General features: G+C 35.9%; 1 protein-coding gene across 3 annotated transcripts in view; it reads right to left on the bottom strand.

Moving 5' to 3' along the window:
* GFM2 (GTP dependent ribosome recycling factor mitochondrial 2) overlaps window positions 1–25,911 on the bottom strand; it is a 63,532-nt gene that overhangs the window by 22,859 nt on the left and 14,762 nt on the right. For 2 of the 3 annotated variants that reach the window (XR_010131747.1, XM_031003286.3), the window contains exons 6-17: window positions 24,229–24,354; window positions 23,432–23,520; window positions 20,454–20,542; window positions 18,866–18,926; window positions 18,441–18,620; window positions 14,275–14,355; window positions 12,740–12,888; window positions 11,256–11,396; window positions 11,072–11,171; window positions 9,550–9,739; window positions 5,772–5,848; window positions 3,027–3,165 (exon numbers count right to left, since the gene is read on the bottom strand). Coding sequence is in view for 2 of the 3 variants with exons in the window: in XM_031003286.3 (XP_030859146.3) it covers window positions 3,027–3,165; window positions 5,772–5,848; window positions 9,550–9,739; window positions 11,072–11,171; window positions 11,256–11,396; window positions 12,740–12,888; window positions 14,275–14,355; window positions 18,441–18,620; window positions 18,866–18,926; window positions 20,454–20,542; window positions 23,432–23,520; window positions 24,229–24,354 (1,422 nt within the window). In the remaining variant the exon portion in view is untranslated. Of the gene's footprint in view, window positions 1–3,026; window positions 3,166–5,767; window positions 5,849–9,549; window positions 9,740–11,071; window positions 11,172–11,255; window positions 11,397–12,739; window positions 12,889–14,274; window positions 14,356–18,440; window positions 18,621–18,865; window positions 18,927–20,453; window positions 20,543–23,431; window positions 23,521–24,228; window positions 24,355–25,911 lie in introns of all 3 variants that reach the window. The other variant, XM_055367823.2, reaches the window with a different exon arrangement.

Here is a 25,911-nt window from a genome sequence, read left to right as displayed (position 1 = left end):
CAAGCTAAAAATGAGCATTCATGAAACCTAAAACTACTAAAGAGAGTATTACCAATATTTAGATGCCTTCTGAAGCAACCACTATCATATGTTATCCTCATTATTTTCTTTAGTGTTATATCACATATGCATGTATTTCTAAGCAATAGTTTACTTCTGCTTCATTTTGAATTTGTTATGCCATATGTATACGGCAACTTTTTTGTTCCACGTGTTTGGGAGAGTCGTCTGCACTATTTTCCGACTCCAGCCCTACTCCCCAACATCTAACAGTCAGCACTTGGCATTCCACTATGAGGAAGACCCCTCCCTCTTCTTCCCTATTTACCTATGTATTATTATAAGTATGAACTTAGAAACTATTTTTTCCCAATGGTCTATACTTGGTATTCAAATTAATCCAGATTTGGCCAGCAGAGTCTCTTCAAGCTGGTTCCTGTGTCCTTATATACCCCCTCACCATCATTTTTTGACCATTTCCTCTCTCACACATAGCATGATATTCCATTATCCTTTTTTATGTTTTATTTCATTTTTAATTAACAATAATTGTATACATTTATGGGGTATGTGATGTTTCAATACATGTATACATCGTGGAATGATAAAAATCAGGCAAATTAACATATCTATCATGTCAAAAAACTTATTTCTTTGTACTGAGATTTAAAATATAAATTATTAACTACAGTCACTGTGCTGTGTAACAGATCATGAGAACCTATTTCTCCTGTCCAGCTGAAACTCCACACCCCACTTCATCAACATCTCTCCTTTCCCCAGCTTTCCAATCCTCAGCCTCTGGTAGCCATCATTCTACTCTTCTACAAGTTAGACTTTTAAAAGTTCCACATATGTGAGATCATGCCCATCGCACCTATTTTTGATAGTTTCTTGTTCCTTACTAACACAAGTGGCCCTTGAATAATGTGGGGGCTAGGCGTGCTAAACCCCCATGCAGTAAAAAATACATGCATAAATTTTGACTCCTCCGAAACTTTACTATAGAATACTGTTAACAGGAAGACTTACCAACAAATAAAGTCAATTAACACGTTATATGTATTTTATATTGTATTTTTACAATAAACTAGAAAAAAAAGTTACCAAGAAAATCATAAGAGAAAATATATTTACTATTTATTAAGTAAAAGTAGAACATCATAAAGGTCTTTATCCTCGTCATCTTTGCACTTAATAGCCTGAGGAGTAAGAAAAGGAGGGATTTGGCTTGCTGTCTGAGGGATGGCAAAGGCACGACAATAATCCACGTGTAAGTGTACCTGCATACATACTTTAAACCCATGTTGTTCAAGGGTCAACTGTACTTTCTATCCCCTCTCTTATTTCTTCAAAGATAGTATTTTATATTCTACATCTCATAATTCCAATAACTGAAGCCTTTGCTGGTATGACTACCTATTGTTTCTATTGCCTTTTTGCTCATTGTGCTTTTTCTCATGGTTTTCTGATTTAATTTTATTATGAGTTAATATTCTTTTATGTGTGGGGGTTTCTTTTTTTTTTTTTTTTTTTTTTTTTGAGATGGAGTCTCACTCTGTTGCCTGGGTTGGAGTGTAATGGCACAATCTCAGCTCACTGCAACTTCGCCTCTGGGATTCAAGCAATTCTCCTGCCTCATCCTCCTGAGTAGCTGGGATTATAGGCACTCACCACCATTCCCAGCTAGTTTTTGTATTTTTAGTAGAAACAGGGTCACCATATTGGCCAGGCTGGTCTCGAACTCCAGACTTCGTGATCTGCCCACCTCAGCTTCCCAAAGTGCTGGGATTACAGGCGTGAGCCACCAGGCCTGGCCATGTGTGGCATTTGAGGCCTGGGTTGATGATATCTTTGGAGAAGCCCTTTTTTCCAGGTTCCTTGGGATACTACCAAGCCATGAGCACTTTACACTAAAGAACTAAGTTCTTCTTGGTCTGGAGTTTTTCAGGGCACACTGGTTCTATGAACTTAGGCTAAAGACCTGTATCAGAAGCCTATGATTACAAATTCTCAGAAATCTTGTTCCCTTACCATACAGCCAGACAAGCAAGTTTCCTTGCCCTCTGCTTTTGTGGAAAGGACTTTTCCTAGTTAATTCTTTCCATGAGGATATGGCTCTCAAGCACTAGGTTAGAGACAATTACAGATTCTTCCAGAATAACTACAGCCTATAGTGCTGACTTATTTTCCCAGATTACTACTCCTGCTTCCTTTTTGACTTCTGGAAAATTCTATTACATTCTAGTCAGCTCAGACATTAAAAGTTGTTATTTTGAGTTCTCTAGCATTTTTAGTTTTTCCAGATAAACAGTCCAGAAAGAGAATGCCTCATGCTATTTGCTCCTGTATTCTGCTTAATTTTTCAAGTTTCAGTGAAATGTAACCATCAGGACTTCTCACAAACTAATGAGGAACTTGAAAGTACCTGGTTATCCTAAACGTCTTTTTTTTTTTTTTTTAAACAATTTCCCACAAACCTTTCCACATTTTCTTCTTGGGGGTGAGTAGCAATAATTGTTGTCATGTTTTTTGGCTTAAGGGAACCAAATTAAAATCATATGTAGAAAAATTGTGAGTTTTTACATTTGGGAATAGAAGTATAAAAACTATAGTTTCTCAAGATTACTATCAGCATAGAATAATCATATTCAGTAAGTACTGAAACTGACTTTCTACTTTTACTTTATAGAGTAAAAATAACACATTGACTTCAAATTCTTAGACTAGTTCTGATAGTGAGGACTGGGACAAGCCATCGACTTCAGTGGCTTACTCTATTCCATGACCACTGAAAAGGACACTTGGTTGATGAGTGGTCATCCAGGACATGTTATGGCTGATGATGAAATAGGGCTTTCTGTATTCAAAACAAAATCCTAAAAAAACAAAAAAACCCCACATACATAAAAACTGTCTCCTCTGATAGAAGACATTAGTGACTGTGAACACTGCTTTCAGCAACTAAATAGAGAAAGAAAGACAGAAAGAGAGAAAAATCAAATCCTAAATGTTTTACTTTTTACCTGTGGCACGAACTGAGTTTAGGATGGTCTCTCGATATGCCACCTGGAGAGGCCCGAGATAGGTCTCCAGTCCATATTCCCTCTTGATTCGATCATGAATAATCTCTATATGTAACTCCCCCATACCACACAGAACAGTCTGGTTACCAGAGGAATGAAATAAAAGATTACGGGTAAATTATATTTATTGCAGAATACTATATAAAAGTATGATGTTAATACGTACTTATTTTTGATTAATTACAGTTTCCTTTGTAATTCTTTTTGGCCGGGGGCTCTTACATCAAAACATTGCTTTTGACTTTTCTGACTGGAATAATGAATCAATAAACAATGAATTACCTGGCCATTCTCTCCTCCTTCTTTGATAGCTGAATTATCTGCTGGGCAAGTAGAATCTGGCTAAGACTAATGATGCCAACACTTAGCTAGATACCAACACTTCCCAACCGCAAAGCCAAATTTCTGGCCAATGGAAGATGAATATAATTGATGTGGACAGCTTCTGGGTGGTGCCTATAAGAGGAGGGTAAAGCCCCTTTTATTTTTTATTTATTTATTTTTTTTTGAGATGGAGTTTCGCTCTTGTTGCCCAGGCTGGAGTGCAATGGCATGATCTCGGCTCACCGCAACCTCCACCTCCCAGGTTCGAATGATTCTCCTGCCTCACCCTCCCAAGCAGCTGGGATTACAGGCATGTGCCACCACACCTGGCTAATTTTGTATTTTTAGTAGAGATGGGGTTTCTCCATGTTGGTCAGGCTGGTCTCGAACTCCTGACCTCAGGTAATCCACCCGCCTCGGCCTCCCAAAGAGGTGGGATTACAGGCGTGAGCCACCGCACCCGGCCAAAGCCCCTTTCTTAACGAAAATGTAGGCAACTGTCATGACACATCAGAATGAGGGCTATACCTTGTAAATGGGGGGAATAACCTTTCTAAAAAACCTTTCCCAACAACATGGGCATTTCCCAATCATCCAGGGCACTTTACAGCTTTGTAAGCAGTCAAAACCTTCAGACTAGCTTGAACCTTCATATGAGGGAGAAACTGACTTTTATCTTTTTTGAACCAATGAAGACTAAAGGTATTAGCTTATTAGCTTGAATCTATGGAAGGGACTGGAGACTAAAGGTCAACTACATGGACAGTATGATCAAGCCCCAATAATAATTCTGGCCACCAAAGGCTCGGGTGAGCTTCCCTGGTTGGCAGTACTCTGCCAAGAGGGTAACATGTCCCTGAGGATAAAGGAAGCATTGTAAATGTTTAAAACCCTCCCAGATTTTGCTCTAAGTGTCTCTTTGGCTGATCCTAATTTAAATCCTTTTGCTGTAATAAAACTGTAATCACAAATTTAAAAAAAAAATCACTTGGTATAGGACTGCTATACTTTAAGTTAAAAAGTGAACTATTTGGGGAAAATAGTTGTAAAATAATACAAATAAAATGACTTGTTTATAGGTATCTATACATATATACTTGCAAAACTATATTATGCTGCTGCATAACAGCACAGCAGAAGAACATATGTTTGGGTAAAAAGTGTGAAAGGCTATTCACCAAGTTTTCAGTGGTTATTCTGCAGAATGAGATGCAGGAACAGAGAAAGGGACTTAATTCTTTACTTGGTAGATTTGTGTATTATTTGCTTTTTTTTTTTTAAACGTAGTGCCAGTTTTTATTTTATTTCATTATTTATTTTTTTCAAGACAGGGTCTTGCTCTGTCACCCAGACTAAGAGTGCAGTGGTATGATCACAGCTCACTGTGGCCTTGACCTCCCAGGTTTAAGCAACCTTCCCACCTCAGCATCCTGAGTCGCTGGGACCACAGGTGTATGCCATCACGCCTGGCTAATTTTTAATTTTTTTTTTTTTTTTTTTTGTAGAGACAGGGTTTCCTTATGTTGCCCAGGCTGGTCTTGAACTCCTGGGCTCAAGCAATCCTCCCAAAGTGCTGGGATTACATTTCGATTATTTAAATAATAGGTTTTTTTAAAATAAAACATTTCTGTTTTAATTACTGTTATCATACTCTTCAGTATCAATTAAACTAAATTACTACCTCATTTGGCTGGCATTTTGGGAAAACAAAGTACTCCATGCTTTTCCAGGTTAACTAAATCAGTTTATCCTTTTTAAAGATAAATTTATAACCTTTTTAAGAAACTCCTTCTAAAATCTTATGTAAACATTACCCTGTCCTCCTAAAAAGAGGATGCAGAATGTAATTTAATTATTTCTTGATGAATCAAAACATCTGTTCTACTGTGCTATATTATACAGCACAGTTCTGCACCTACTTTAAAACTCCACTTCCTCTCACAGTGTTATATTGTAGTCTATCACTTCTCTCCCATTTTAGGTGTTTTACTGTCTTCAAAAGCACCTTCCAATCCTCCTTCTAGTATGCTTCTTTTATAAGCCTTAGCATAAAAGGCTCAAGGCTTTGTCTTGATTAAACCTTATTTCAAAATTTCACAAAAAGCTGTCTTCAGGAAGGGTAAAAAATGTTGGGAAATAGTTTATAAATGTGAAGTGTAATTATATAAGGAAAATTTGCTTATTTAGCTTGAAAAAAAGAAAGGTTTTTCTTTCAGGGCACAGACTTAATGTTTTAGACAGACAGACAGACACACACACACACACACACACACACACACACACACACACACACCCCCCCCCACACACACACACACACACTCTTATAGAAAGGCTTCTGGAGTTTAGTAATAATATACCTACTTGTCCAGAGTCAGGATCTAGCCTCACTTTCAAACTGGGATCTTCACGCTGAAGACATTTCAACGCATGTTCCAAATCTATGGGATAAACAACTGTTATCTTTACATTTCATTTTTTAAATAATTTATTATATGTTCTAGTGGGTAAAACAGATGGATAAGCAAACAAATTTTGAAAAAGAAATTTCGACCAGGTGTGGTGACTGACGTCTGTAATCCCAGCACTTTGGGAAGCCAAGACAGAATGATCGCTTGAGCCCAGGAGTTCGCGACCAGCCTGGGCAACATGGCGAAACCCCGTCTTTACAAAAAAAGAAAAAAAAAAAAAAGACAATTTCAAACAGCCATACATACTGCAGAGACAAAAACAAGCTGATATAATAATAATAATGGGAGGCTAGTTGAGATTGAGTGGTCTAGGAAGGCCTCTCCAGGATGACTTAAGTAAAGACAGAAATGAACAAACTATAAGCAAAATCCTGAAGAAAAGGAATCCCAGATAGAGGGAACGGCTATAGAAGGAACAATCTGCTGTTGGGAAAAAGAGCAAGAAGACTAGCAGCTAGAGATCAGTGGGCCAAAGGAAGAATAGCATCAGATGAGGAAGGAGATGTGTGGCAGGGATCATATCATGTAAGGTCTTGTAGGCCATGGTGAAAAGTTTGGGTTTGCACTGCGAAGCCACTGAAAGGTTTTAAGAGGAACAGTAACATCATCTGATTTTATTTTCCAAATATCAATTTAGGAGCTGACAAAAAAGTAAAATGCCTTCAGAAAAACTGGCAATAATGAAGTGCCAAAAGGAGACTAAAATTACATCATGAATAAACAGGTACTAGTATAACTCTATGATGAATTATCACAACCACTGAGAAAATAATGTATATTTTAGATGGCATTAAGTATGCCATCTAAAGTGATATTTTAATACACTCAATTAACTGATAAGTATACTCTCCCTCTATTTATAAAAGAAATATGTTAGAAGTTCCACAGACAAAGTGTAGCTAAAGAAAAGAGCTGAGCACTGGATTAATGAGCTAACCTTATCAGTCACACATTCAAAGTATCTTAGGTATACAAAGCAGGCCTTTTAGACCCACACTATCCAAATGGTAACCACTAGCCATTTGGGGATATTAATGTTATGAACTGCCAGATGCTCTAAATGTAAAATAAACACCAGGTTTCCGAGACTTACTGTGAAAAAAAGAATGTAAAATATCTCAGTAATATTAATAACTTAATATTGTAAATATTAGTAATTTTAATATTGATTATATATTGAAATAATATTTTGATATATTATGAAAATTTATTTCACCAGTTTGTTTGATGTGGCTATAAGAAAATTTTATATTACATATGTAGGTCACATTATATTTCTACTGGACAATACTGTTCTAGACCCTTGACATCCCAAAGTGGGCTCCAAGGACCAGCAACACTGGTAATGCCTGGAGTCTGAGAGAAATGCAGAATCTTAGGTTCTGGACCTACTGAGTCAGAGTCTACATTTTAACAAGAATCCCAAGAGATGTGTATGCACGTTCAAAGTTAAGAGGCATTATTGTAGATAATATTTTAAGCACATACAGATACTCAAACAGAGTACATGCGTATGACACTAAGTGACTTTTGGAATAAAAATAACTTTTACTGTAAAATAAATTCATTTTAAAATATTTGTGATGTTAGCATTGTAACAGGTATCGAGGGTTATAACTGGACCATGGGGTAAGTACAATAAAAGCACAAAAAAGAAACATGTAGATCTGCTTGAAAGAAGTCTAAGTAAGGGAGCTTTGGTAAATCCCTTCCTCTTGGGGGCTTAGGACCCCTGAGCTAATGCCCATTAATGAGACTTTGGATACCAAACTTTTTCTCCTAAAGTAGTTAAAGGCTTGAGTTCTTAGATGCAAAACTGGCTGGTGCAATTTAACTGCAAGCCCACAATTTGAATTTAGGTGCTCATGCTGCATCTGAAATATAAAATGACTCTCAAATATATTTCAAAGAATCCATGGGTTATTTTGTTTGGGCAGCCCCTGCTCTTAAGTGCCTGGCCACTCCTGATACAACCAGCTTGGTTAACTTTGATATACTTAGGCAGCCAGATGCATCATCACCTGATCCTTTTCCACTAGAATAAAAACTATACCTAACTGTCCTCAGGGCATTTAAAGTAACTGAAAAATTGCTGTTAGGCCCATTTTAACTTAAATGCTATTCCTTCAGCAAGTGGACACAAAAAGGCTCAGTTTCAGTTTCCTTCAGTACTGGGGGCTGTCTTACATCTATACTCAGATTTCTTTCATGTGAACTCCATCTGGGGAGGTGAGCAACTGTAACCTCTACTGGGCTAGGGATCTTCCTTCTTTCTCCCTACAGGGTCCTCAGGAAGACAAGGGGAGGCAATAGAGATTGCTTTTGTTCTCCCATAATCTGTGAGTCCAACTTGTTTTCAAAGGAAAGAGGGCTTCTAATGCCACTTCTAGAACCAGAAGGTCTGTCCTTAAACAAACAGTCTAAGATAGGAATTCAGTGAGAGCCTCATAAAGTGTGATGCTTGAGGTGAGACTTAAAGAAAGGGTAAACATTTTCCAGGCAGGTTAAGTTCATGGGCTACTATTATAATGCAAGAGAGAACAGAAGAAAAGAAATAGCGATGCAAAAAAGAGCGCGGTACCTTCAAGAAATCACAATTATTTTACTGTGGGAGCATAAGATGTGGCTAGGTACTACAGTTTTATTCTAATTTGGGTTAAAGAAGAGGGTCAAAATGAAGGCGGAAGTTTCAAGAAATGAAGCCAGGCAAGAAGCCTGTGGCAGAGACTACTAGCAGCCTTCCACTCTACTCTGCTGCTGCCTACTTAAAAGGCTGCTTTTACCAGACTTCCTTGCAACAGGCTGCCATATGTCTCAGTGCTGGCCAATGACATAGAAGAAATCTTAAGAGAAAAGGGGTATATCTTCTTCCTTCCCTTTACTCCTTTCTGTTGTCAGGAACTCCAAGGTGATGCCCAAGGCTCCAGGAGCTATGCACTCAGGCAGGACAAAAAGATTAGAGCCTGGATCCCTGATAACATTGTGGAGCCACTCTAATCCCTGACTACCAATTCAAGGCTTCTGTTAGGAGACAGAGAGAAATAAATTTTTGTCCTATTAAAGCAATTGTTATTTGGGGGTTTTCTGCTATATGTAACCAAATCTAATTGGAAATTATAATTGGAATCATGGGTTTTACATACCACACTAAAGAGTTTGGGTGTGTGCTAGAAGTAATGAGAAGCCACTGAAAAAAATCTGAACTAAAATGCTAAAGAACAAAGTAACTAACAAAAGGTCAAACAAGATTATCCACAGTATATATATCTTCATTGAGTTCTAGAGGTTGAGGTAGAAAACAAGGTAAAACAGCATTTTTATACATGATGATGACAAACTGAATTGGTTATGAATCAGTTACTGTCTAATCTAATATACTAGAAGGGCAGTTCTAAGGCCAATTACTTAGAATCCCATAGATAGCACTACAAGAGTAAGGAAGAATATAATATGAGAAGAATGGCCAAGAAATAAGAAGAGAAAAAAATGAAGGCATTTGTAAAAATCAAAACATCTTAAATAAAAAATAAGATCAACCACAAGAAATGTTTACCAATATATTCAGATAAAATTTACCTCAATCACATAAGAAATCTCTTGAGAGTATATTGCAACTATGTTATATAAATTATCAGCACACTAATTAGTTGACACACTAAGACCATTTATACCTGGCTGCTTAGACAGTGATGGGGGTTCTATGGTACAGAAGAAAACAGGTTCTGGAATCTCCACTCCAGCCAATAAAAGTCTCTCTGCTTCATTGTTTTGTCTGTGCTGCTTTTCTCCCTCCCGTTCGGCTCTACGAGCTGCAGCTAATGCACTGGACTTGGATGAGACAATGGTGTCTCCAGTGGCAGTCTGCAAGCAAACAAGATGACTTGGAATAAAAGTGGCATTTAGCAAGCGCTCATCTTCCACCAAGAACCACAATATAAGAAAACTTGTTTGTGGCCCTTTCTTTTCATCAGAACTTAAAAGAGAAATAAAATTCAAAAAGCTCATTAATAACTTTGCATAAGTAAAGCTAATTTAACTTGCATAAGAATTCTATCCAAAATACTATTGTAATAAATTCTAACAAACAATAAAACACACACACATACACATCCAAAATCATTTGGCAAAACAAATGTACCTTCCTAAATTTTCAATCATGACAAGACAGGTTAGGGAGAAGTCCATTAGAGTGTTCTACCACCCATAAGAATTTATTCCTTTTTTATAGAAAATCTCCTATTAACTAAAATATATAATTAACCAGAATACCCTTAACTGTGCAGATTTCTGGCTTCCATGTAGAGCCCAATTATCTTTTAAAAACTGTAATTTCACTTTTAAACTTTTATATTGTGAAGTTCTGTGCCAGTTTCCTTCTCTGTAAAAACAATCCTACTGAAGCAATAGTCCGAATGTATTTGTAGAGCTTCTTCAAATACATACAAGGAGCTCCTGCCTTCAGGGAGATAGAGGGGACATTCCAATGCCAGAAGTCCAGTAACCAGCCTATAGGAATTTTCTACTGAAGGATCTTCAAACTTGAAACTAGTCATGAAGAGTTAAAATGTTTAAAATAACAATGTTTACTACATAAAGGTCAATGAGAAAATATTTGATTTAATCCATATAAATGAAATATCCTTAGTTTTAACCCATGAAAAATAAATACAACATCAAGTATTTTCATCGATTCATCCTACAATTATCTATGGAGTGTCTACTATATGCAAGCACTGATCTATGGACTGTAGAGCATTGAACAAAAAAGACAAAAATCCTTGCTCTCATGGAGGCTTTACTAACAAAACATTATAACCTGATCAGTTATAAGTCTAGGTTAAATTTTTTGCAATGCTCAAGATAGGAATAAACCCAATGGGAACAAAACAATATTTTATATAAACTTAAAACACACATATATGTATATACATATATATCCATAAACAGTATGTTATTTTACTTGGATTTGAACTTTATATGAATACAATCCATCCTGTCTGTGGTGTTCCGTAATTTACTTTTCTTCCTAGTAAATGTATGAGATTCAGCTATGTTGACAAATATGCCACAATATTCTTTATTCTACTATTGATGGACATTTGGATTGTTTATGGGTTTTTGATATTACAAGTTGCTTACTTGTAATTAAACATTTAAGCTGTTATTTCCTAGAGAAATCATTTGGTCACTTACATGTTTAAGCCCAACAGTCAAAGCAATGTTACCAGCAGTCAATGAAGGGATTTCTACATGTTGGTCAGCAAACGGCAAAAGCAGACGACTTATTCTCTCCCTGTAAAATCACGATTTTATGTTAGTAAAAGTATTTTTAAAGAAGTGCATACAGTTTTATAAAATAATCTAAGCTTCTACTTACGTGCAGTTTCCATTAATATTATGAATGGCCAACTGGGGTTTTATAGTGCCTGAGTAAATGCGCATAAAAACCAGTGGTCCTCGCTGCTTGTCATGGAGAACTTTAAATGCCAATGCACATAAGTCATCCTTATACCACTGCCTATAAAATAAACATTCCAAAAAGGCCTATAAAATACACTTCCCATAACTGCAGAAACTTAACCTTAATGTCCCCAAAGATCTATTTTATCTTCTAGTAGAGCTACTTAGAGCCACTAAATAATGTCTTTGTTAAGTAACTCTCTTCTTCCACTGACTAAATTACTCAATGGAGATCTTACCATTAATTCCTCAAAACTAAAAATAACGGATTCTCTTCCAAATATTACTTCTATTTGTGAATAATTTCATTGCCAAGAGCTCTCTCCATGAAGGCTATACCTGGGAATATCACACCACTTATCAAGAAATCTGCACAGCGTAAATAAATAGGTACTTTCCAATTATTGCTTTTACGCTCTCCTTCCACTTTCTGTTCATTACATAACCATAAAAATCTATACTATAAACTTGAAATTGTTCACATAACCAACACTCTTAACAGAATGATGTTCTTAAACTGGTAATCACTGGTAAGTTTTAGAATTGAGTTCTCCTGCAATTGCCAAATTTTGCGCATCTAAGGAGAGCTCCATATTTTCATTAGTTTCAAAGGAATTCCTGACTTAAAGTAGTTTAAACACTTCTATGACAGAACTTCTCCAATCTTATTCCCATTCCCTCCAATTTTTAACTTTAATACATACTAATATAGAGCTTACTATACCAGGCACTGTTCTTTGTGCTTTACTAATCATTTAATTCTTATAAGAACACCATGAGATAGGTCCTATTCTTTGCATTTTATAGATGAGATGTTAAGGAACTTGGAAAAGCTAGGATTTAAATCCAATAGTACAAAGCCTGTGCTCTTCACCATCATGCCTCTCCAATTTAGAGATATGAAAAGTTATTAATGTCAGGATTAAGATAATTAAAGTCCATTTCTCTGCCATTTTACACATTGCTTACTCAGATTTTAAAGGACTTGTTACTTAAGTACAAAGCTTTTAGTGACAATAGGAGTAAAACAATGACCTTTCTTTATAGCCACAAAATATTTTGAGCTTGTGAAAAATCCTGAAATCCAGATCAATATAAATATAACTATAGAATATTTAACAAACATCCCCAGGATATCACTTTTCTAAGACTAAGATGGCAGGGTCAACACTTACACTTTTACACAGTGAAAAGACATACCTCTTAGCTCTATGTGTAAGACATCTCTTTTTACAAGAGGTGAAAAATGTTCAAGCAAAAATTACTATGGTTCCTTATTACATCATTTGCAATAACACCACTATTATTCAAAAATGGTGATTTAACTACTTTTCATAAAAGTATTTGCCTACTTGTTTCTTCAAAGCTATAGAATTTTAATATATGTGATTTCATACTTACAGAAATTCATAGTTACGCTCTTCAGGTGAAGGTAAGTACATAGTAACAGCATCTAACAAGGGCTGTATCCCTTTGTTTTTCAGGGCACTTCCACAAAGCACAGGCACTGCTGTCTGAGCTAGTGTCACTCTATGTATTGCAGTCTGTAGCTACAGAGCAGAGATACAAATGAGCATTTATTTTGTGTACTGGTCTTGGCCAGAAGCTCAAAATTAGAGGTTTTCTCTAACCAGCCATGTAACCAGCACTCCTCATCACACCTTCATCATTTTGTTGGCTTAGTTTTTAACACTCATCACTATCTGGATGTTAGATATTTATTAGTTTATCTGTCTCCTATTCGCTAGAATGTAAAATCCATATGAGCATTACCCCTGGAAATACTGCTAAATCCCCAGCAACAAGAAAAGTGGTTAAAACAGGTGCTTAAAAATATTTCTTGAATAAATGAATATACTTCTGATTTAACCTTGATAGTCTAACAGAGGAACTGATCATAAATAAAATATGTAAATCTGAGTTACCATTTCTTCAAATAAATTAAATCCATATTAAACAAAATCCAAGGGAAAAATGAGAAATCCAAGTAGGAAAATTTTTAGAAAGATTTCAAAAAACAAGAAAAGCTTGAGTGTGTTTGCAAGCTATTATTGGTGGGTCAATTCTACTTTAGATTGTGAGCTCTTTGAAAACATAAATCATGTTATGTGAAGATAGGGTACAATAAATATCACATTTAAACTCTCAAAAATAAAGTTTCAAAATTGACATTTCATTCAAAAGAAAAAATCCTTTTTTTCATTCTAACTTATGAGTGGCTCAAAAACATGTTTCAGCTCTTGTGTTTTTAGTTCTTTTAATGACTACTAAGTGAATTTGCTAGGCTCATCTTTGGCTCATTTTACAGATTATTACTTAGAAACACTTTGCTTGGCAACTCTTACGTTTCATAAAGAAAAATAAACAGTAAATTTGCCAAATTCATGGGGAAAGTCCCTGGCAGAACAAAACAGAGTTTCCTTCAAGAAATCTGTCATAATTCAGTTACTATCAATATTTTAATTGCCTCTTCTCTGGCTTACTGTATGTCAAAAGACAAAAACAAAGAACTGTAATAAGTTTCCATGAAAAATTTAAAAAGTTTCAGAAAATAATGTTCTCAGAAAAATGGTAATTGTAGTAGCCTGAAACAACAGTAAATTTTAATATAAACTTTCTGTGATTTCCCTAAACATCCTTAGAGGAATTATCAGAATGAAAAGACTACAGAGAATGAGTAGTTAACTGATGCGGACTCAATAGAAGTTAAACAGACTCAATTTTTAATTTTGTAAAGTATATATGAAAGTAATAAATCACTGCCATTAAGTATTGTATTAGTAGTGACTTTAACTTAATGTTCTCCTAACTTTAAACTTACCACTTTCTAATAATATGCAAAGTTTAAAAAAAAATGCACACACATCAAAGGCAGAGAAATCAAACTACATCCAATTAGTAAAATTTTGCGAAAGCCATTGAATAATAAAATTTACCTTTTCAGCTGGTAACAAATCAAAATTCTCACTAAATTCTTCTAAAACCAAGTCAGCAAATTCATCATCCAAATCTGCAACCTATAAAGAAAGGTTTTAGAGTTCTATAACTTGCATTTACTTTCATTAACTATTAATTTGTCCAAACACCATAAACAGACAATATTCAAATATTTCAAGACAGCTACCTTACCTAGGCCAAGCAACTCTTCACTTCTTCTAAAGAGATAAAGAAAAATGTTTTTCTTTGAAAGGAAAAGAAATGGAAAACTAAAGATACTATTAAGAGTTTCCTAAATTCACAGAAAGCCAGAGCCTGATAAAGCATCTTAATTAAATGCTATCAGTGTGCTCAAAAGAAATCAAAGAAAATGTGCAACTTACAATGATAGCACATACAATGGATTGGCCTTTCTTAGATAAATTTGGAGGTTTTAGTTTATAAAAAAGTTTCATCTGGTTTTCCTCTAATATTCTGAATGTTCACCAGATCTCCCAAGACAATCAAACTAAGAGAATTAATGTTGCTGTAATCCCGCACTGAAGAAATACATTTATGTTAGGGAAGGGAGGTGTAGGCAATATTTCAATAATAAAAATGCAATTGTCTATTTCACATTCTTTTCATAACCATCCGACTATACGAAATGGGATCATTCAGCTGACAAATAATAAAACAGCTTCAAAAGCGTATAACAGTACAAGGGAGCAAAACGTTCAAACTTGGTAAAAAAAAAAAAAAAAAAAAAAAAAAACTACACTGTTAACAGGATTAAGTATAGCAGAAATGTACCTAACCATCCTTCTGGAAAGCACTATATGTGATGGTTAAGCTCAGCTTCTGGAATCAGACTACCTAGAAATGGTTCCACCACTTACCCACTTGTTCAAATTTTGGTTAAGTTATTTCACCTCTCTGCCTTAGTAACTCACAAAGATGATAGTAGTATCTACTTCTTGAGGCTGTTATAAAGATTAAATAATCAATTCAAATTATGCTTTAAGAATATATACTAGTGTATAATAAGTATAAGCTATTATTACTGTGCACCTTCAATATTGGAAGTTGATTCTATTCCACACTAATCTTATCCACTAATTTAAAGGAAAATTTTAAATTATGGCAAAATATAAACAACATAAAGTTTACCATTGTGCACTTTCTTTTTTGATACGGAGTCTGGCTCTGTCACCTAGGCTGGAGTGCAATGGTGCGATCTCGGCTCACTGCAACCTCTGCTTCCTGGGTTCAAGCGATTCTCCTGCTTCAGCCTCCTGAGTAGCTAGGATTACAGGCGCGCGCCACCATGCCCAGCTAATTTTTTTATATTTTTAGTAGAGACAGAGTTTCACCATGTTGGTCAGGCTGGTCTCGAACTCCTGACCTCGTGATCTGCCCACCTCAGCCTCCCAAAGTGCTGGGATTACAGGCCTGAGCCACCACGCCCAGCCCACTGTACTCTTGCACAGTTCAGTAGTGTTAAGTACTTTCACATTATTGCACAATAAATCTCCAGAACTCTTTTCAACTTGCAAAACAAACTCCATACACATTAATTAAACAACACTCTATTCTCTCTGCCCTTCCCCAGCCCATGGCAACTGCCACTCTACTTTCTGTCTCTGAATCTGATTACTCTGGGTCCATGGATTTGGGTTGCTTCTACCTTTTGGCTATTGTGAAGAATGCTGCTAAGAACATGTGTGTGCAAATATCTCTTTGAGACTCTTTTCAATTCTTTTGAGAATATACCCAAAAAGTGGAACTGTTGGGTAATATAGTAACTCCATATTTAATTTTTTGAGGAATCGCCATATTGTTTTCCACAGTGGCCGCAACATTTACATTCCTACCAACAGTGCGCAAAGTTATAATTCTCCACACCTTTGCCAACACCTATTTTCTGTATTTGACAGTAGGCATCCTAATGGGTGTGAAGTAGTCTTATTCTGTGAATTTTATACATACTTATGTAGTTCTTATAATTAGCATATTATTAGCTACTGACAGTCTCAGATTCTTTCTGAGATTTCTGTCACATACTATCACATCCTAGAAGACCATGAGACATGGGCAAGTGTGTGTTGGCTCCTCAACTAGATTACAAGATCCTTCTTAAGTTTATTCTTATAGCTCTTCTGTATTAAAACAACACAAAAAAACTCAAAGAGGAATGAATTATTAATAAACGTCAATTCCACTTTTATATCTTCTATGCTCCCCAAATTAAAAAAGCAGTATAACAAAGCGGGTAAGAGCTTTAGCTCTAAACTGAGATTAACCTGGGTTCAGATTCTAGCTCAGCCACTTTATTAGCTGTGTGACAACTTATTTAAGCATTTGAGCTGCTGTTTCCCCATCTGTAAAATAGGGACAATATAAGGTTCTTGTGAGGGTTTAATTAAAAAGTATATGTAAAGCACTTAACCTAGCACACAGTAGGCCCTCATTAACTCAATAACAAAAATAACAATTATTATGTTAATGATAAAGTTGCAATGATTACTACATACAGTCAGGCATCAGTTAGTGACAAGGATAAGTTCTGAGAAATGTGGTGTTAGGTGATTTCGTCATTCTACCAACATCATAGAGTGTACTTACATAAACCTAGACGGCATAGCCTGCTTTTACACCAAGGCTATGGCCTATTACTCGTAGGCTACAAATCCGTACAGCATGTTACTGTACTGAATACTGTAGGCAACTGTAACACAATGGTAAGTATTTGTGTATCTCAACATAGAAAAGGTACAGGAAAAATATAGTATTATAATCTTATGGCACTGTCAACATTCATGTGGTCTGTTGTTGACTAAAATGTCATCATGAAGTACATGACTATACTTAAAAAAAAAAAACTACGTACAAAAGATAAGTGAAAAAAAAATTAATGCTGAATAAATTTATTTGGACCAATTCAATTTACAAGTGAAAAATCAAGGGCTCTTATTCAAACGTTTTTCTCTACCATAATATTCAAGAAATTAAGGTATGTTTTATTTATTGCCGTATATACTAACAATATAATATAAAATTACAAATATTAACAATCTTGCTATTTTGAAGATTATAATTTTGAAGGTGGATGAGGCCCAGAGCTATATACCAACTATAAAATTGACGGTTTTAAAATTTTCTAAATAATTTGACATCTGGTGAAAAGTAAAGTAAAAGACATGCATATTCTTTGACCTAGCAATGCTACTCCTTAGTTTAATCCTAAAGAAACTATTGCCCATGTGCACAAGTAGATACAAAAATGTTCATAGCCACATTGTTTGTAACAGCAAAAAAGAGAAACAACCTCAAAGCCCATCCACAGAAGAATACCCAATAAAGTGTGGTAAAATCATATATTATAACAATATACAAGATTGAAATGAATAGACTATAACTACACATATTTGCAACATGGATAAAGTTCCAACAATGTTGAGCAATGTCATAAAATACAAACAGTAACATTTCATTTATGTAAAGTTCAAAACATGTAAACCTAAGTTCTTTAAGGATTTATGGTAAACTAAAGAAAACCAAATGAGGCCTGGCGCAGTGGCTCACGCTGGTAATCCTAGCACTTTGGGAGGCTGAGGTGGGCGATCACCTGAGGTCAGGGGTTCGAGACCAGCCTGGCCAACATGATGAAACCTCATCTCTACCAAAAAATAAAAATAAAAAAATTAGCTTGGAGTGGTGGTGCGTGCCTGTAATCCCAGCTACCCAGGAGGCTGAGGCAGGAGAATCACTGGAACCTGGGAGGTAGAGGCTGCAGTGAGCTGAGATCGTGCCACTGCACTCCAGCCTAGGCCACAGAGCAAGACTCCGTCTCAACGAAAAGCAAATGAAAGAGAAATATTGAAATAATAATTTGGGGGACAGGTAGATGATTAGTGGGAGAGAAAGACAAACAAAAAATGGCACATAGCATTTACACTGTATTAGGTATTATAAGTAATTTAGAAATGATTTAAAGTATAGAGGAAGACATGAATAGGTTATATGCAAATACTACATCATTTTATATCAGGGACTTGAGCATCTGCAGATTTTGGTATCCACAGGAGGTCCTGCAACCAATCCCCGAGAGATGCTAAAGTATGACTATATTTTAAGATAAGTGGTGCACACATTGGTGTTCATTTTATCATTCATTATACTTTACTTGTTCAATTAAGGCATTCCTTGCTTCAGTTGTTTCCTTCAGCAATTCAGGATCATTCATTTCCAAGAGGGGCTTTCTCTCAAAGTCTTTTCCATCATTTGAATTGCAATTCCAAAGAAGTTTTTCTTTCGTTACTACATCCACCACTCCTTTGAAAGTTTTGGCTTCACCAATTGGTAACTGTAAGTCAGAGTGAGATTAACATTATTAAATGATCACTCACTGAAAACTACATTGATGACAAGTCTTTTCTAATTGTACCATTTTCCCCAAAATGTCTATTATCACCATTACTATAATCTGTGGCTATTTCTATTTATACCGCAACTTCTTCAAAAATGATGAGATAGCTTTGGAAATGTATATTGTCACAAAATAAATTAATGAGGAAACTGAGAAGAAGCTGATGCTATTAACCAATTTACCTGTAAAAGCAAAGGCTTTGCCTTTAACTTCTCTCTGATGCTTTCAACTGCATACTTAAAGCTGTAGAAAGCAAAATAATTATAGTTAAAAACATGGTTAAAAATTCTTTACCAAAGGTATCAAGAGAGGAAAAAAAACTCTTTCAGGTTTTAAGAATGTTTTCTAAAATTTTAACTCACTTTATTCTCCTTAACGCTATTTAACAGTTTTCCATAGGAAAACGTCTGGAATAAACTTTTATGTCAATTTCAGTATCAGTAATTACCCTAATCCAGCCACAGAGCTGTTTAGGGTATTATTATTGTGAGCTTCGCATAACTATACTTTGCAATTAACACTAAATGAATTGATCAAGGTAACAAGGATAATAAAGTGCAGTTGGGATTCCAATGCAAGATTTGTGATAAGCCAAGGATTCTTTCTTCTACAACTAGGTTTACTACCATACAAGGCTACCAGCTTTCTTCCAAGAGCCTGCCTAGTCTTCGGCATTCTTCACATCATATGCTACGCTATTCATTTCTATGCTAACACTGCAGCTGGCTACCTATAGAACACATGCCATCTTTGGCACACAAGCTGATTTATACATACACGCAGGTCATTCTGGTCCCACTGTTTTTCAGAACCTGCCTATTTTCCAGTCATATCCCTCCCCATTGCCAAAGGCACTGCCTGACAATAAATAAGTACTTCCATCTACCACAAGGAACTCCAAGCAGAAAAGGGTCAGAACTTGAGGCTAGTACATTTTAAAGGTTGCTGGGCTATTACTAATCAAGACAAGGTTCTTTAAACAAACAGCCTCAGAATTACTATAGAGAGGGAGATAAACACAAAGCATATTAATTACTGTGTAGTTTTAGGGGAGGTATAGATTATGTTTCATTTTTGCCATTCTCCCGTCACAGGCCACAATCTCTCCCTATCACATTTGTTCTAGAATTTTTAATATTCTTGATTCTCTCCCTTTCACATTTTCTCCAAATCTTTCAAATATTCTTGATTCTCTGAATTACATTCCCAGGACAATGCATCCACCACTCTGTAAGTCTCTGACCATGACCAATACATCTCAGCATTAACTCTCTTCTGCCCCTACATGCAGGTCTTACAGCATCTACATTCTCTTCTTCCGATTCTTTATTGACAGTATCTTACCCAGTAGCTAAGAAAATCAGAGAATATGGAAGAACACCTTCAAATGCAGGAAACAGTTCTCTTTTCTCTGTCTTTAGCGATGATGGGAAGCGCCATACCTTCAGCAATATAGGGACTATACTACAGTTCTAAAGAGAATCAATGGAATCATCAAGAAGCCACTTTGATCTCAGAAATATGATTCAGTCTCTTGATACTAGAAACAGGATGATTCACCATCTATCAGCTATTAGTCCCAAATTGTTATATAACCTATGGATTAGCTGCTTTGAATTTTTTTATGGGAATAAACTGGGATTCCATGGAATATTTATACCCTATAATACAATAGGAAAAAAATAGCTATTCCTAAATTTAAGTTATAGTTCATTAAAAGCTCAAATTGTAGTTTCACCCTGATAAGCCAATGAAACACATTTCAAATACCTTGCTCCAGTTTTGTCCATCTTGTTTAAAAAACAGATTCGAGGTATATTGTGTTTATCAGCTTGCCTCCATACTGTGAGAGTCTGGGCCTAAAGCAAATATGAGGAAAAAAATACATACTGAACAAAAGTAACTATGTTACTAGACCTGGAATGAAGAGATCCAAAAATCTACTGTCAGATAAATTGGGCCCTATTCTAGCAGAGAATTAGTGCAACTGCACTTATATTTTTAGGGTCACTCTTTAGCTATCAAGTTAACACAGCTGGGAATGTGATGAAGTGTGAAGGGGAGTGTGCTTCAAACCACTTGAGAATACTCTGGGTGAACTAGGTGGCCACACAAAGAGAATTAACACCTCAGGAGGTACTGAGAATCATGGAAAGTGAACTTAACTGAGAATCAGGAGACCTGCTTTTTGTTTGGCTTCACTTTTCCTAGTAAATGTCATATGACACTGAACTCATTTAATGTCAGGTTTCTGATCTATGAAATAGGAATTTTGCCTTAATTATTTCAGACACTTGTTTTGAGGTAAAAGAAATATAGGAGTGTACTATAAAGAAGCCAGTTTATTTTTTAGGTAAAATTTATATACAATAAAATACAGATATTAAGTGTACAGCTCAATGCGTTTTGGTAAAAGTACGTTTGTGTAACTACTACCCCACTTAGAACATAGAACATTCTATTACTCCTGAAATTTTTCTCATCCCTGTCTCCTATAAGCAACCTGTCCTGATTTCTGTCACCATAGCTTCAGTGTCTTATTCTTGAACCTCATACAAAATAGCATGGCTTCTTTGGCTCAACGTGTTTTTAACATTCATCCACATTGTTAGATATTTCCGTTCTTTTTAATTATACATACGTACCAGCTGGTTTTCCTATCCACCTGTGGATGTGTACTTGGATTGTTTCTAGTTTGGAGCTCTTATGAATTTAGCTGCTATAAACATTCTGAACATGTCTTTGGTGGACAAATGTCTTCATTCTCTTGAATAAAGATACAGGAGGAGAACTGCTTGAGTATATGTAAACTTTATAAGAAAATTCCACCAGGTGCGGTGGCTCATGCCTGTAATCCCAGCACTGTGGGAGGCTGAGGCAGGTGGATCACTTGAGGTCAGAAGTTCAAGACCAGCCTGGCCAACATGGTGAAACTCTGTCTCTACTAAAAATACAAAAATCAGCCAGGTGTGGTGGTGCACGCCTGTAGTCCCAGATACTCGGGAAGCTGAGGCACAAGAATCGCTTGAACCCGGGAGACAGAGGTTACAGTGAGCCAAGACTGCACCACTGCATTCCAGCCTGGGTGACAAAGTGAGACTCCTGTCTCAAAATAAAATAAAATTAAATTAAATTAAGAAACTTCCAAATAGTCTTCCAAAGTAGTTGCATTATTTTGCAGTCTTTTTAATTTTTTTTGAGACAGGGTCTCACTCTGTTGCCCAGGCTGGAATGCAGTGGTGCAATCAAGGCTCACTGCAGCCCCAACCTCCCTGCTGGGCTCAAGCAATTCTCCCATCTCAGCCTCTGGAGTAGCTGGGATGACAAGCGCACGCCACCACACCCAGCTAATTTTTTTTGTATTTTATAAAGATGGGGTTTCGCCATGTTGCTCAGGCTGGTCTCTAATTCCTGGGCTCAAGCGAACCCACCTGCCTCAGCCTCCCAAAGTGCTGGGATTACAGGTGTGAGCCACCATGCCTGGCCTCTATTTTGCAGTCTTATCAACAATGTGTAAGATTTCTAGTTGCTCCACATCCTCACCAACATTTGCTATCACTCTTTTTAATTATAAGCATCCTTTTGGGTGTGAAATTGAATCTGTGATTTTAATTTGCATTTTCCTGAGGACTAATGAGATTATACATCTTTTCACGTGCTTACTAGTCATTCACATGTGTTCTTTTGTGAAGTGTCCATTCAAATTTTTTGTCCATTTTCTTCTGGGTTATGATTGATTTACAGTTCTTCATATAGTCTGGATACAAATCCATGGTTATAGATACGTACTATAAATACTTCAATATTTATTTCCCAAGAACAATCATATTCTCTTATATAACCAATACTATTATTGCATTCAGGAAATTTAATATTTGTATAATATGTTTATCTAACATTACAAGTATCTTCTCATAGTCTATTCCTTGTGTTTTTAATTTTTTTGTTTTAATGAACAGCTGTAATTTTGATAAAGTTCCAGGAATCAACTTTTGTTATTTATGTTTCATGCTTCTTATGTCCTCTAAGAAATTTTTACCTACCCCAAGGCTGTAAAGATATTTTTCTTCTAGAAGCTATGTACACATAACTTAACACTGTGATCCACTCCAAATTAATTTTTGTGTATGATGAGGTATGTGTGTGAGGCGTGGAGGGTGAATATCATAAATTTTCAAAGAACAAAAACATATTGCAAATCAAAACAAAAAACTCCCACCATTCCACCTGCCAGCTAAAAGCCCATCCATTGTTTAAAACAAATGCCTTCTCCTTCATGAATTCAGAAACTTCCTATTCAAGCACATTTCAATCTTGTAAGTAATGCAATCTGTTTGAATGATTAAACGTCAAATTTATCTAAAGTTATAACAACAGAAAAATGGAACTATTAGGAAATAAAGTGACCCAGAAAGAAACAGAAATAACAGTGTATAATCAATCTCACACCACAGTGTCTTCTGCCAGAATCCATGAAACTATGGCAGGCTAACTTGTTAGCTCGAAAGTAAGGTAGAATCTCTGATCCCTCAAAGTTCTTGACACTAGCTTTCATATTTCTCCTGTTACTATGAAATATCTGAGATTACATATAGATTACATCTCAATATAAATTCTGATTTCCTTTTACCATTATTTGATTTATGTGAACTTACCAAATAGCTGGTTACAGTTAACTAAATTTGATAAATTCTACTTTTAAAAAATCATGCTGTTCTAATTCCCTTTACTTTGGCAATATTATTTACCTCTACACCAGCAGAGGCATCAAATACAGCCACTGCACCATCCAACACTCTTAGGCACCGCTCAACCTCCAAGGTAAAGTCCACATGACCTAAGAAAAAGATAAGACGTATAATGCCTTCTTTTTAACAAAACCATCATATGATCCAGCAATCTCATATCTCACTCCTGGGTGTGTGTGTGTGTGTGTGTGTGTGTGTGTGTATATGTATATATATAAAGGTATTGAAAGCAGAGTCTCAGAGCTATTTGCACACCCTCCATAGCAGCACTGGTAGACAAAAGGTGGAAACAACCCAAATGTCCACTGATGTATGAATGGATAAACAAAATGTGATATACACATACAATGGAATACTACACAGAATAAAAAAGAAAATATTGTAGCACATTGTCACATGCTACAATATGAGAAAATTTGAGGGCTTTATGCTAATGAGATAAGCCAATCACAAGAGGACAAATACAGTATGATTCCACTTACATAAGGCATCTAAGCTAGTCAAATACATAGGTATACAAAGTAGACAGTGGTTAGCAGGGGTGGAGGGAGGGGGCAAAAGGGAATTGTTGTCCAATGAATACAGTTTCATTTCTGCAAGATAAAAAAGTTCTGGACATCTGTTTCACAGCAATGTGATTATACTTAACACTACTAAACTGTACACTTAAAAATGGTTGAGATGGTAAATTTTGCAACACGTTTTTTTACCACAATAAAAAGCAAAACAAAAACCCCATAAAAACAAAAAAACTCCAAATGACGCAGCATCTCTGTGTTACTGGAATCGTACCATACCTGGTGTATCAATTAGATTGACTCTATAACCTTTCCAATCAAATGTAACAGCAGCTGATTGAATAGTAATGCCTCTTTCTCGCTCTTGGGCCATGAAATCTGTCACTGTGTCTCCATCATCAACATCTAGCCAGGAAAAAGATGATACAGTTTAGTCTTAATAGCAAGTGTATTTTATTCGTGCTCAGTATCTACCTGACACAGTTTAATCTGCCTTAAGAAAAATCTTTGCTAAAATATTTGGTTTAATAGAGCCTTTACTCTTTCACTAAGTAAATCCTCATGGTAGAAAAAGTTTTTCAGCTAGATTAGTAATTTTGCCATAAAAGGAATTTTTCATCAAGATGAAAATCTTTTAAGTTTACTGAACTTATTTTACTTACTTACTTCTTTTATTTCTTACATAGCTTAACTATCATAACCCTCTTTTTATCTGATGTCCCTCCCTCCTGATCCCTTGATAGGAGGCAGAGTGGTACAGTGAAAGAACACAGACAGACATAGCTTTAAATCCCAACTTTACCACTTAGCACTCTATGATCTTGAGGCAAACTACTTAACCTAGTTTGTAAAATAAGGCTAGTAAAGCCATCCTTGCTGGGTTGTTATTATAAGGATGAAAGGAGACAATATATATAAAGTACCTAGTCTAGTAGATGATAAATGATAGCCACACGGAATGAGGTAGAGAAGAAAATTTGAAAGGAGCCGGGCACATTCCTCAGCCCTGGGCTCAAAACAAACAAGCCCAGTACAAACACATCCCATCTTCCCATCTCACCACATATCGCCATATATCTCTCAAACTTCCTGAGCCCAGTACAAACACATCCCATCTTCCCATCTCACCACATATCGCCATATATCTCTCAAACTTCCTGAGCCCAGTACAAACACCACCAGGAAAGTCTCCGATAAAGGGACAGCCATTCAAAGTTTTACTGAAAAAGCAGGAACCAGAAGAATTCCTTTGTTCCCCTGTAACTCTCAGGCTATAAAAAGCAAACACTCGCATTGTTCAGGGCCCTCTTGTATGCTGTGGAATGGAAGGACCAGGTTAGAACTTGTAGTAAAGATCCTTGCCGCTTGGCTTTGACTCTGGACTCTGGTGGTCTTCTTTAAGGAACAAATGGTCTAGGCATAACAAATTCATCCAATATTAAATTATCCTTTACAAACCCATCTCATTACTAAATTTTCCAAAGAGAAGGGATTTAGTTGTACAAGCGCAAGTAGTCTCATACAACTTCTACAGTATAAAGTCACAAAAAAACTATCCTGAACTTTATCCAAAAAGTTCACTGAAATTATTGTGCAGTAAAATTCTGTAGTTGAATTAAGCATATTATTCTAATTAAATTTATAGACAGTAAAAGAAATAAACAGTTGATCTTTACCATTATCATGGCCTTATACTACCATTTATTTCAGCATTAAACCCCTAAAATGGTAGCGAGTTGCCCCATATATGTGTATGTGCATATGTATAAATATGTATACACACACATAATCTAAACACAAGGAGGAAATAGCAAGAAAAATGTATTTGACAGCAACTCAAATATAACTCTATGTTAATATCTATAACTGTATTAGTGTCAGTTATTCCCAACATCACTGCCAAAGAAAATAATATCATTAAGGATACAGACCAAATAACTAACTATAAGTTCTAAATGAGAC

This window comes from Gorilla gorilla, chromosome 19 (assembly GCF_029281585.2).
Source record: "Gorilla gorilla gorilla isolate KB3781 chromosome 19, NHGRI_mGorGor1-v2.1_pri, whole genome shotgun sequence".
Lineage (NCBI taxonomy): Eukaryota > Metazoa > Chordata > Mammalia > Primates > Hominidae > Gorilla > Gorilla gorilla.
Note: the sequence above shows the minus strand (reverse complement) of the source record. Positions and strands in the feature narration are given on the sequence as shown.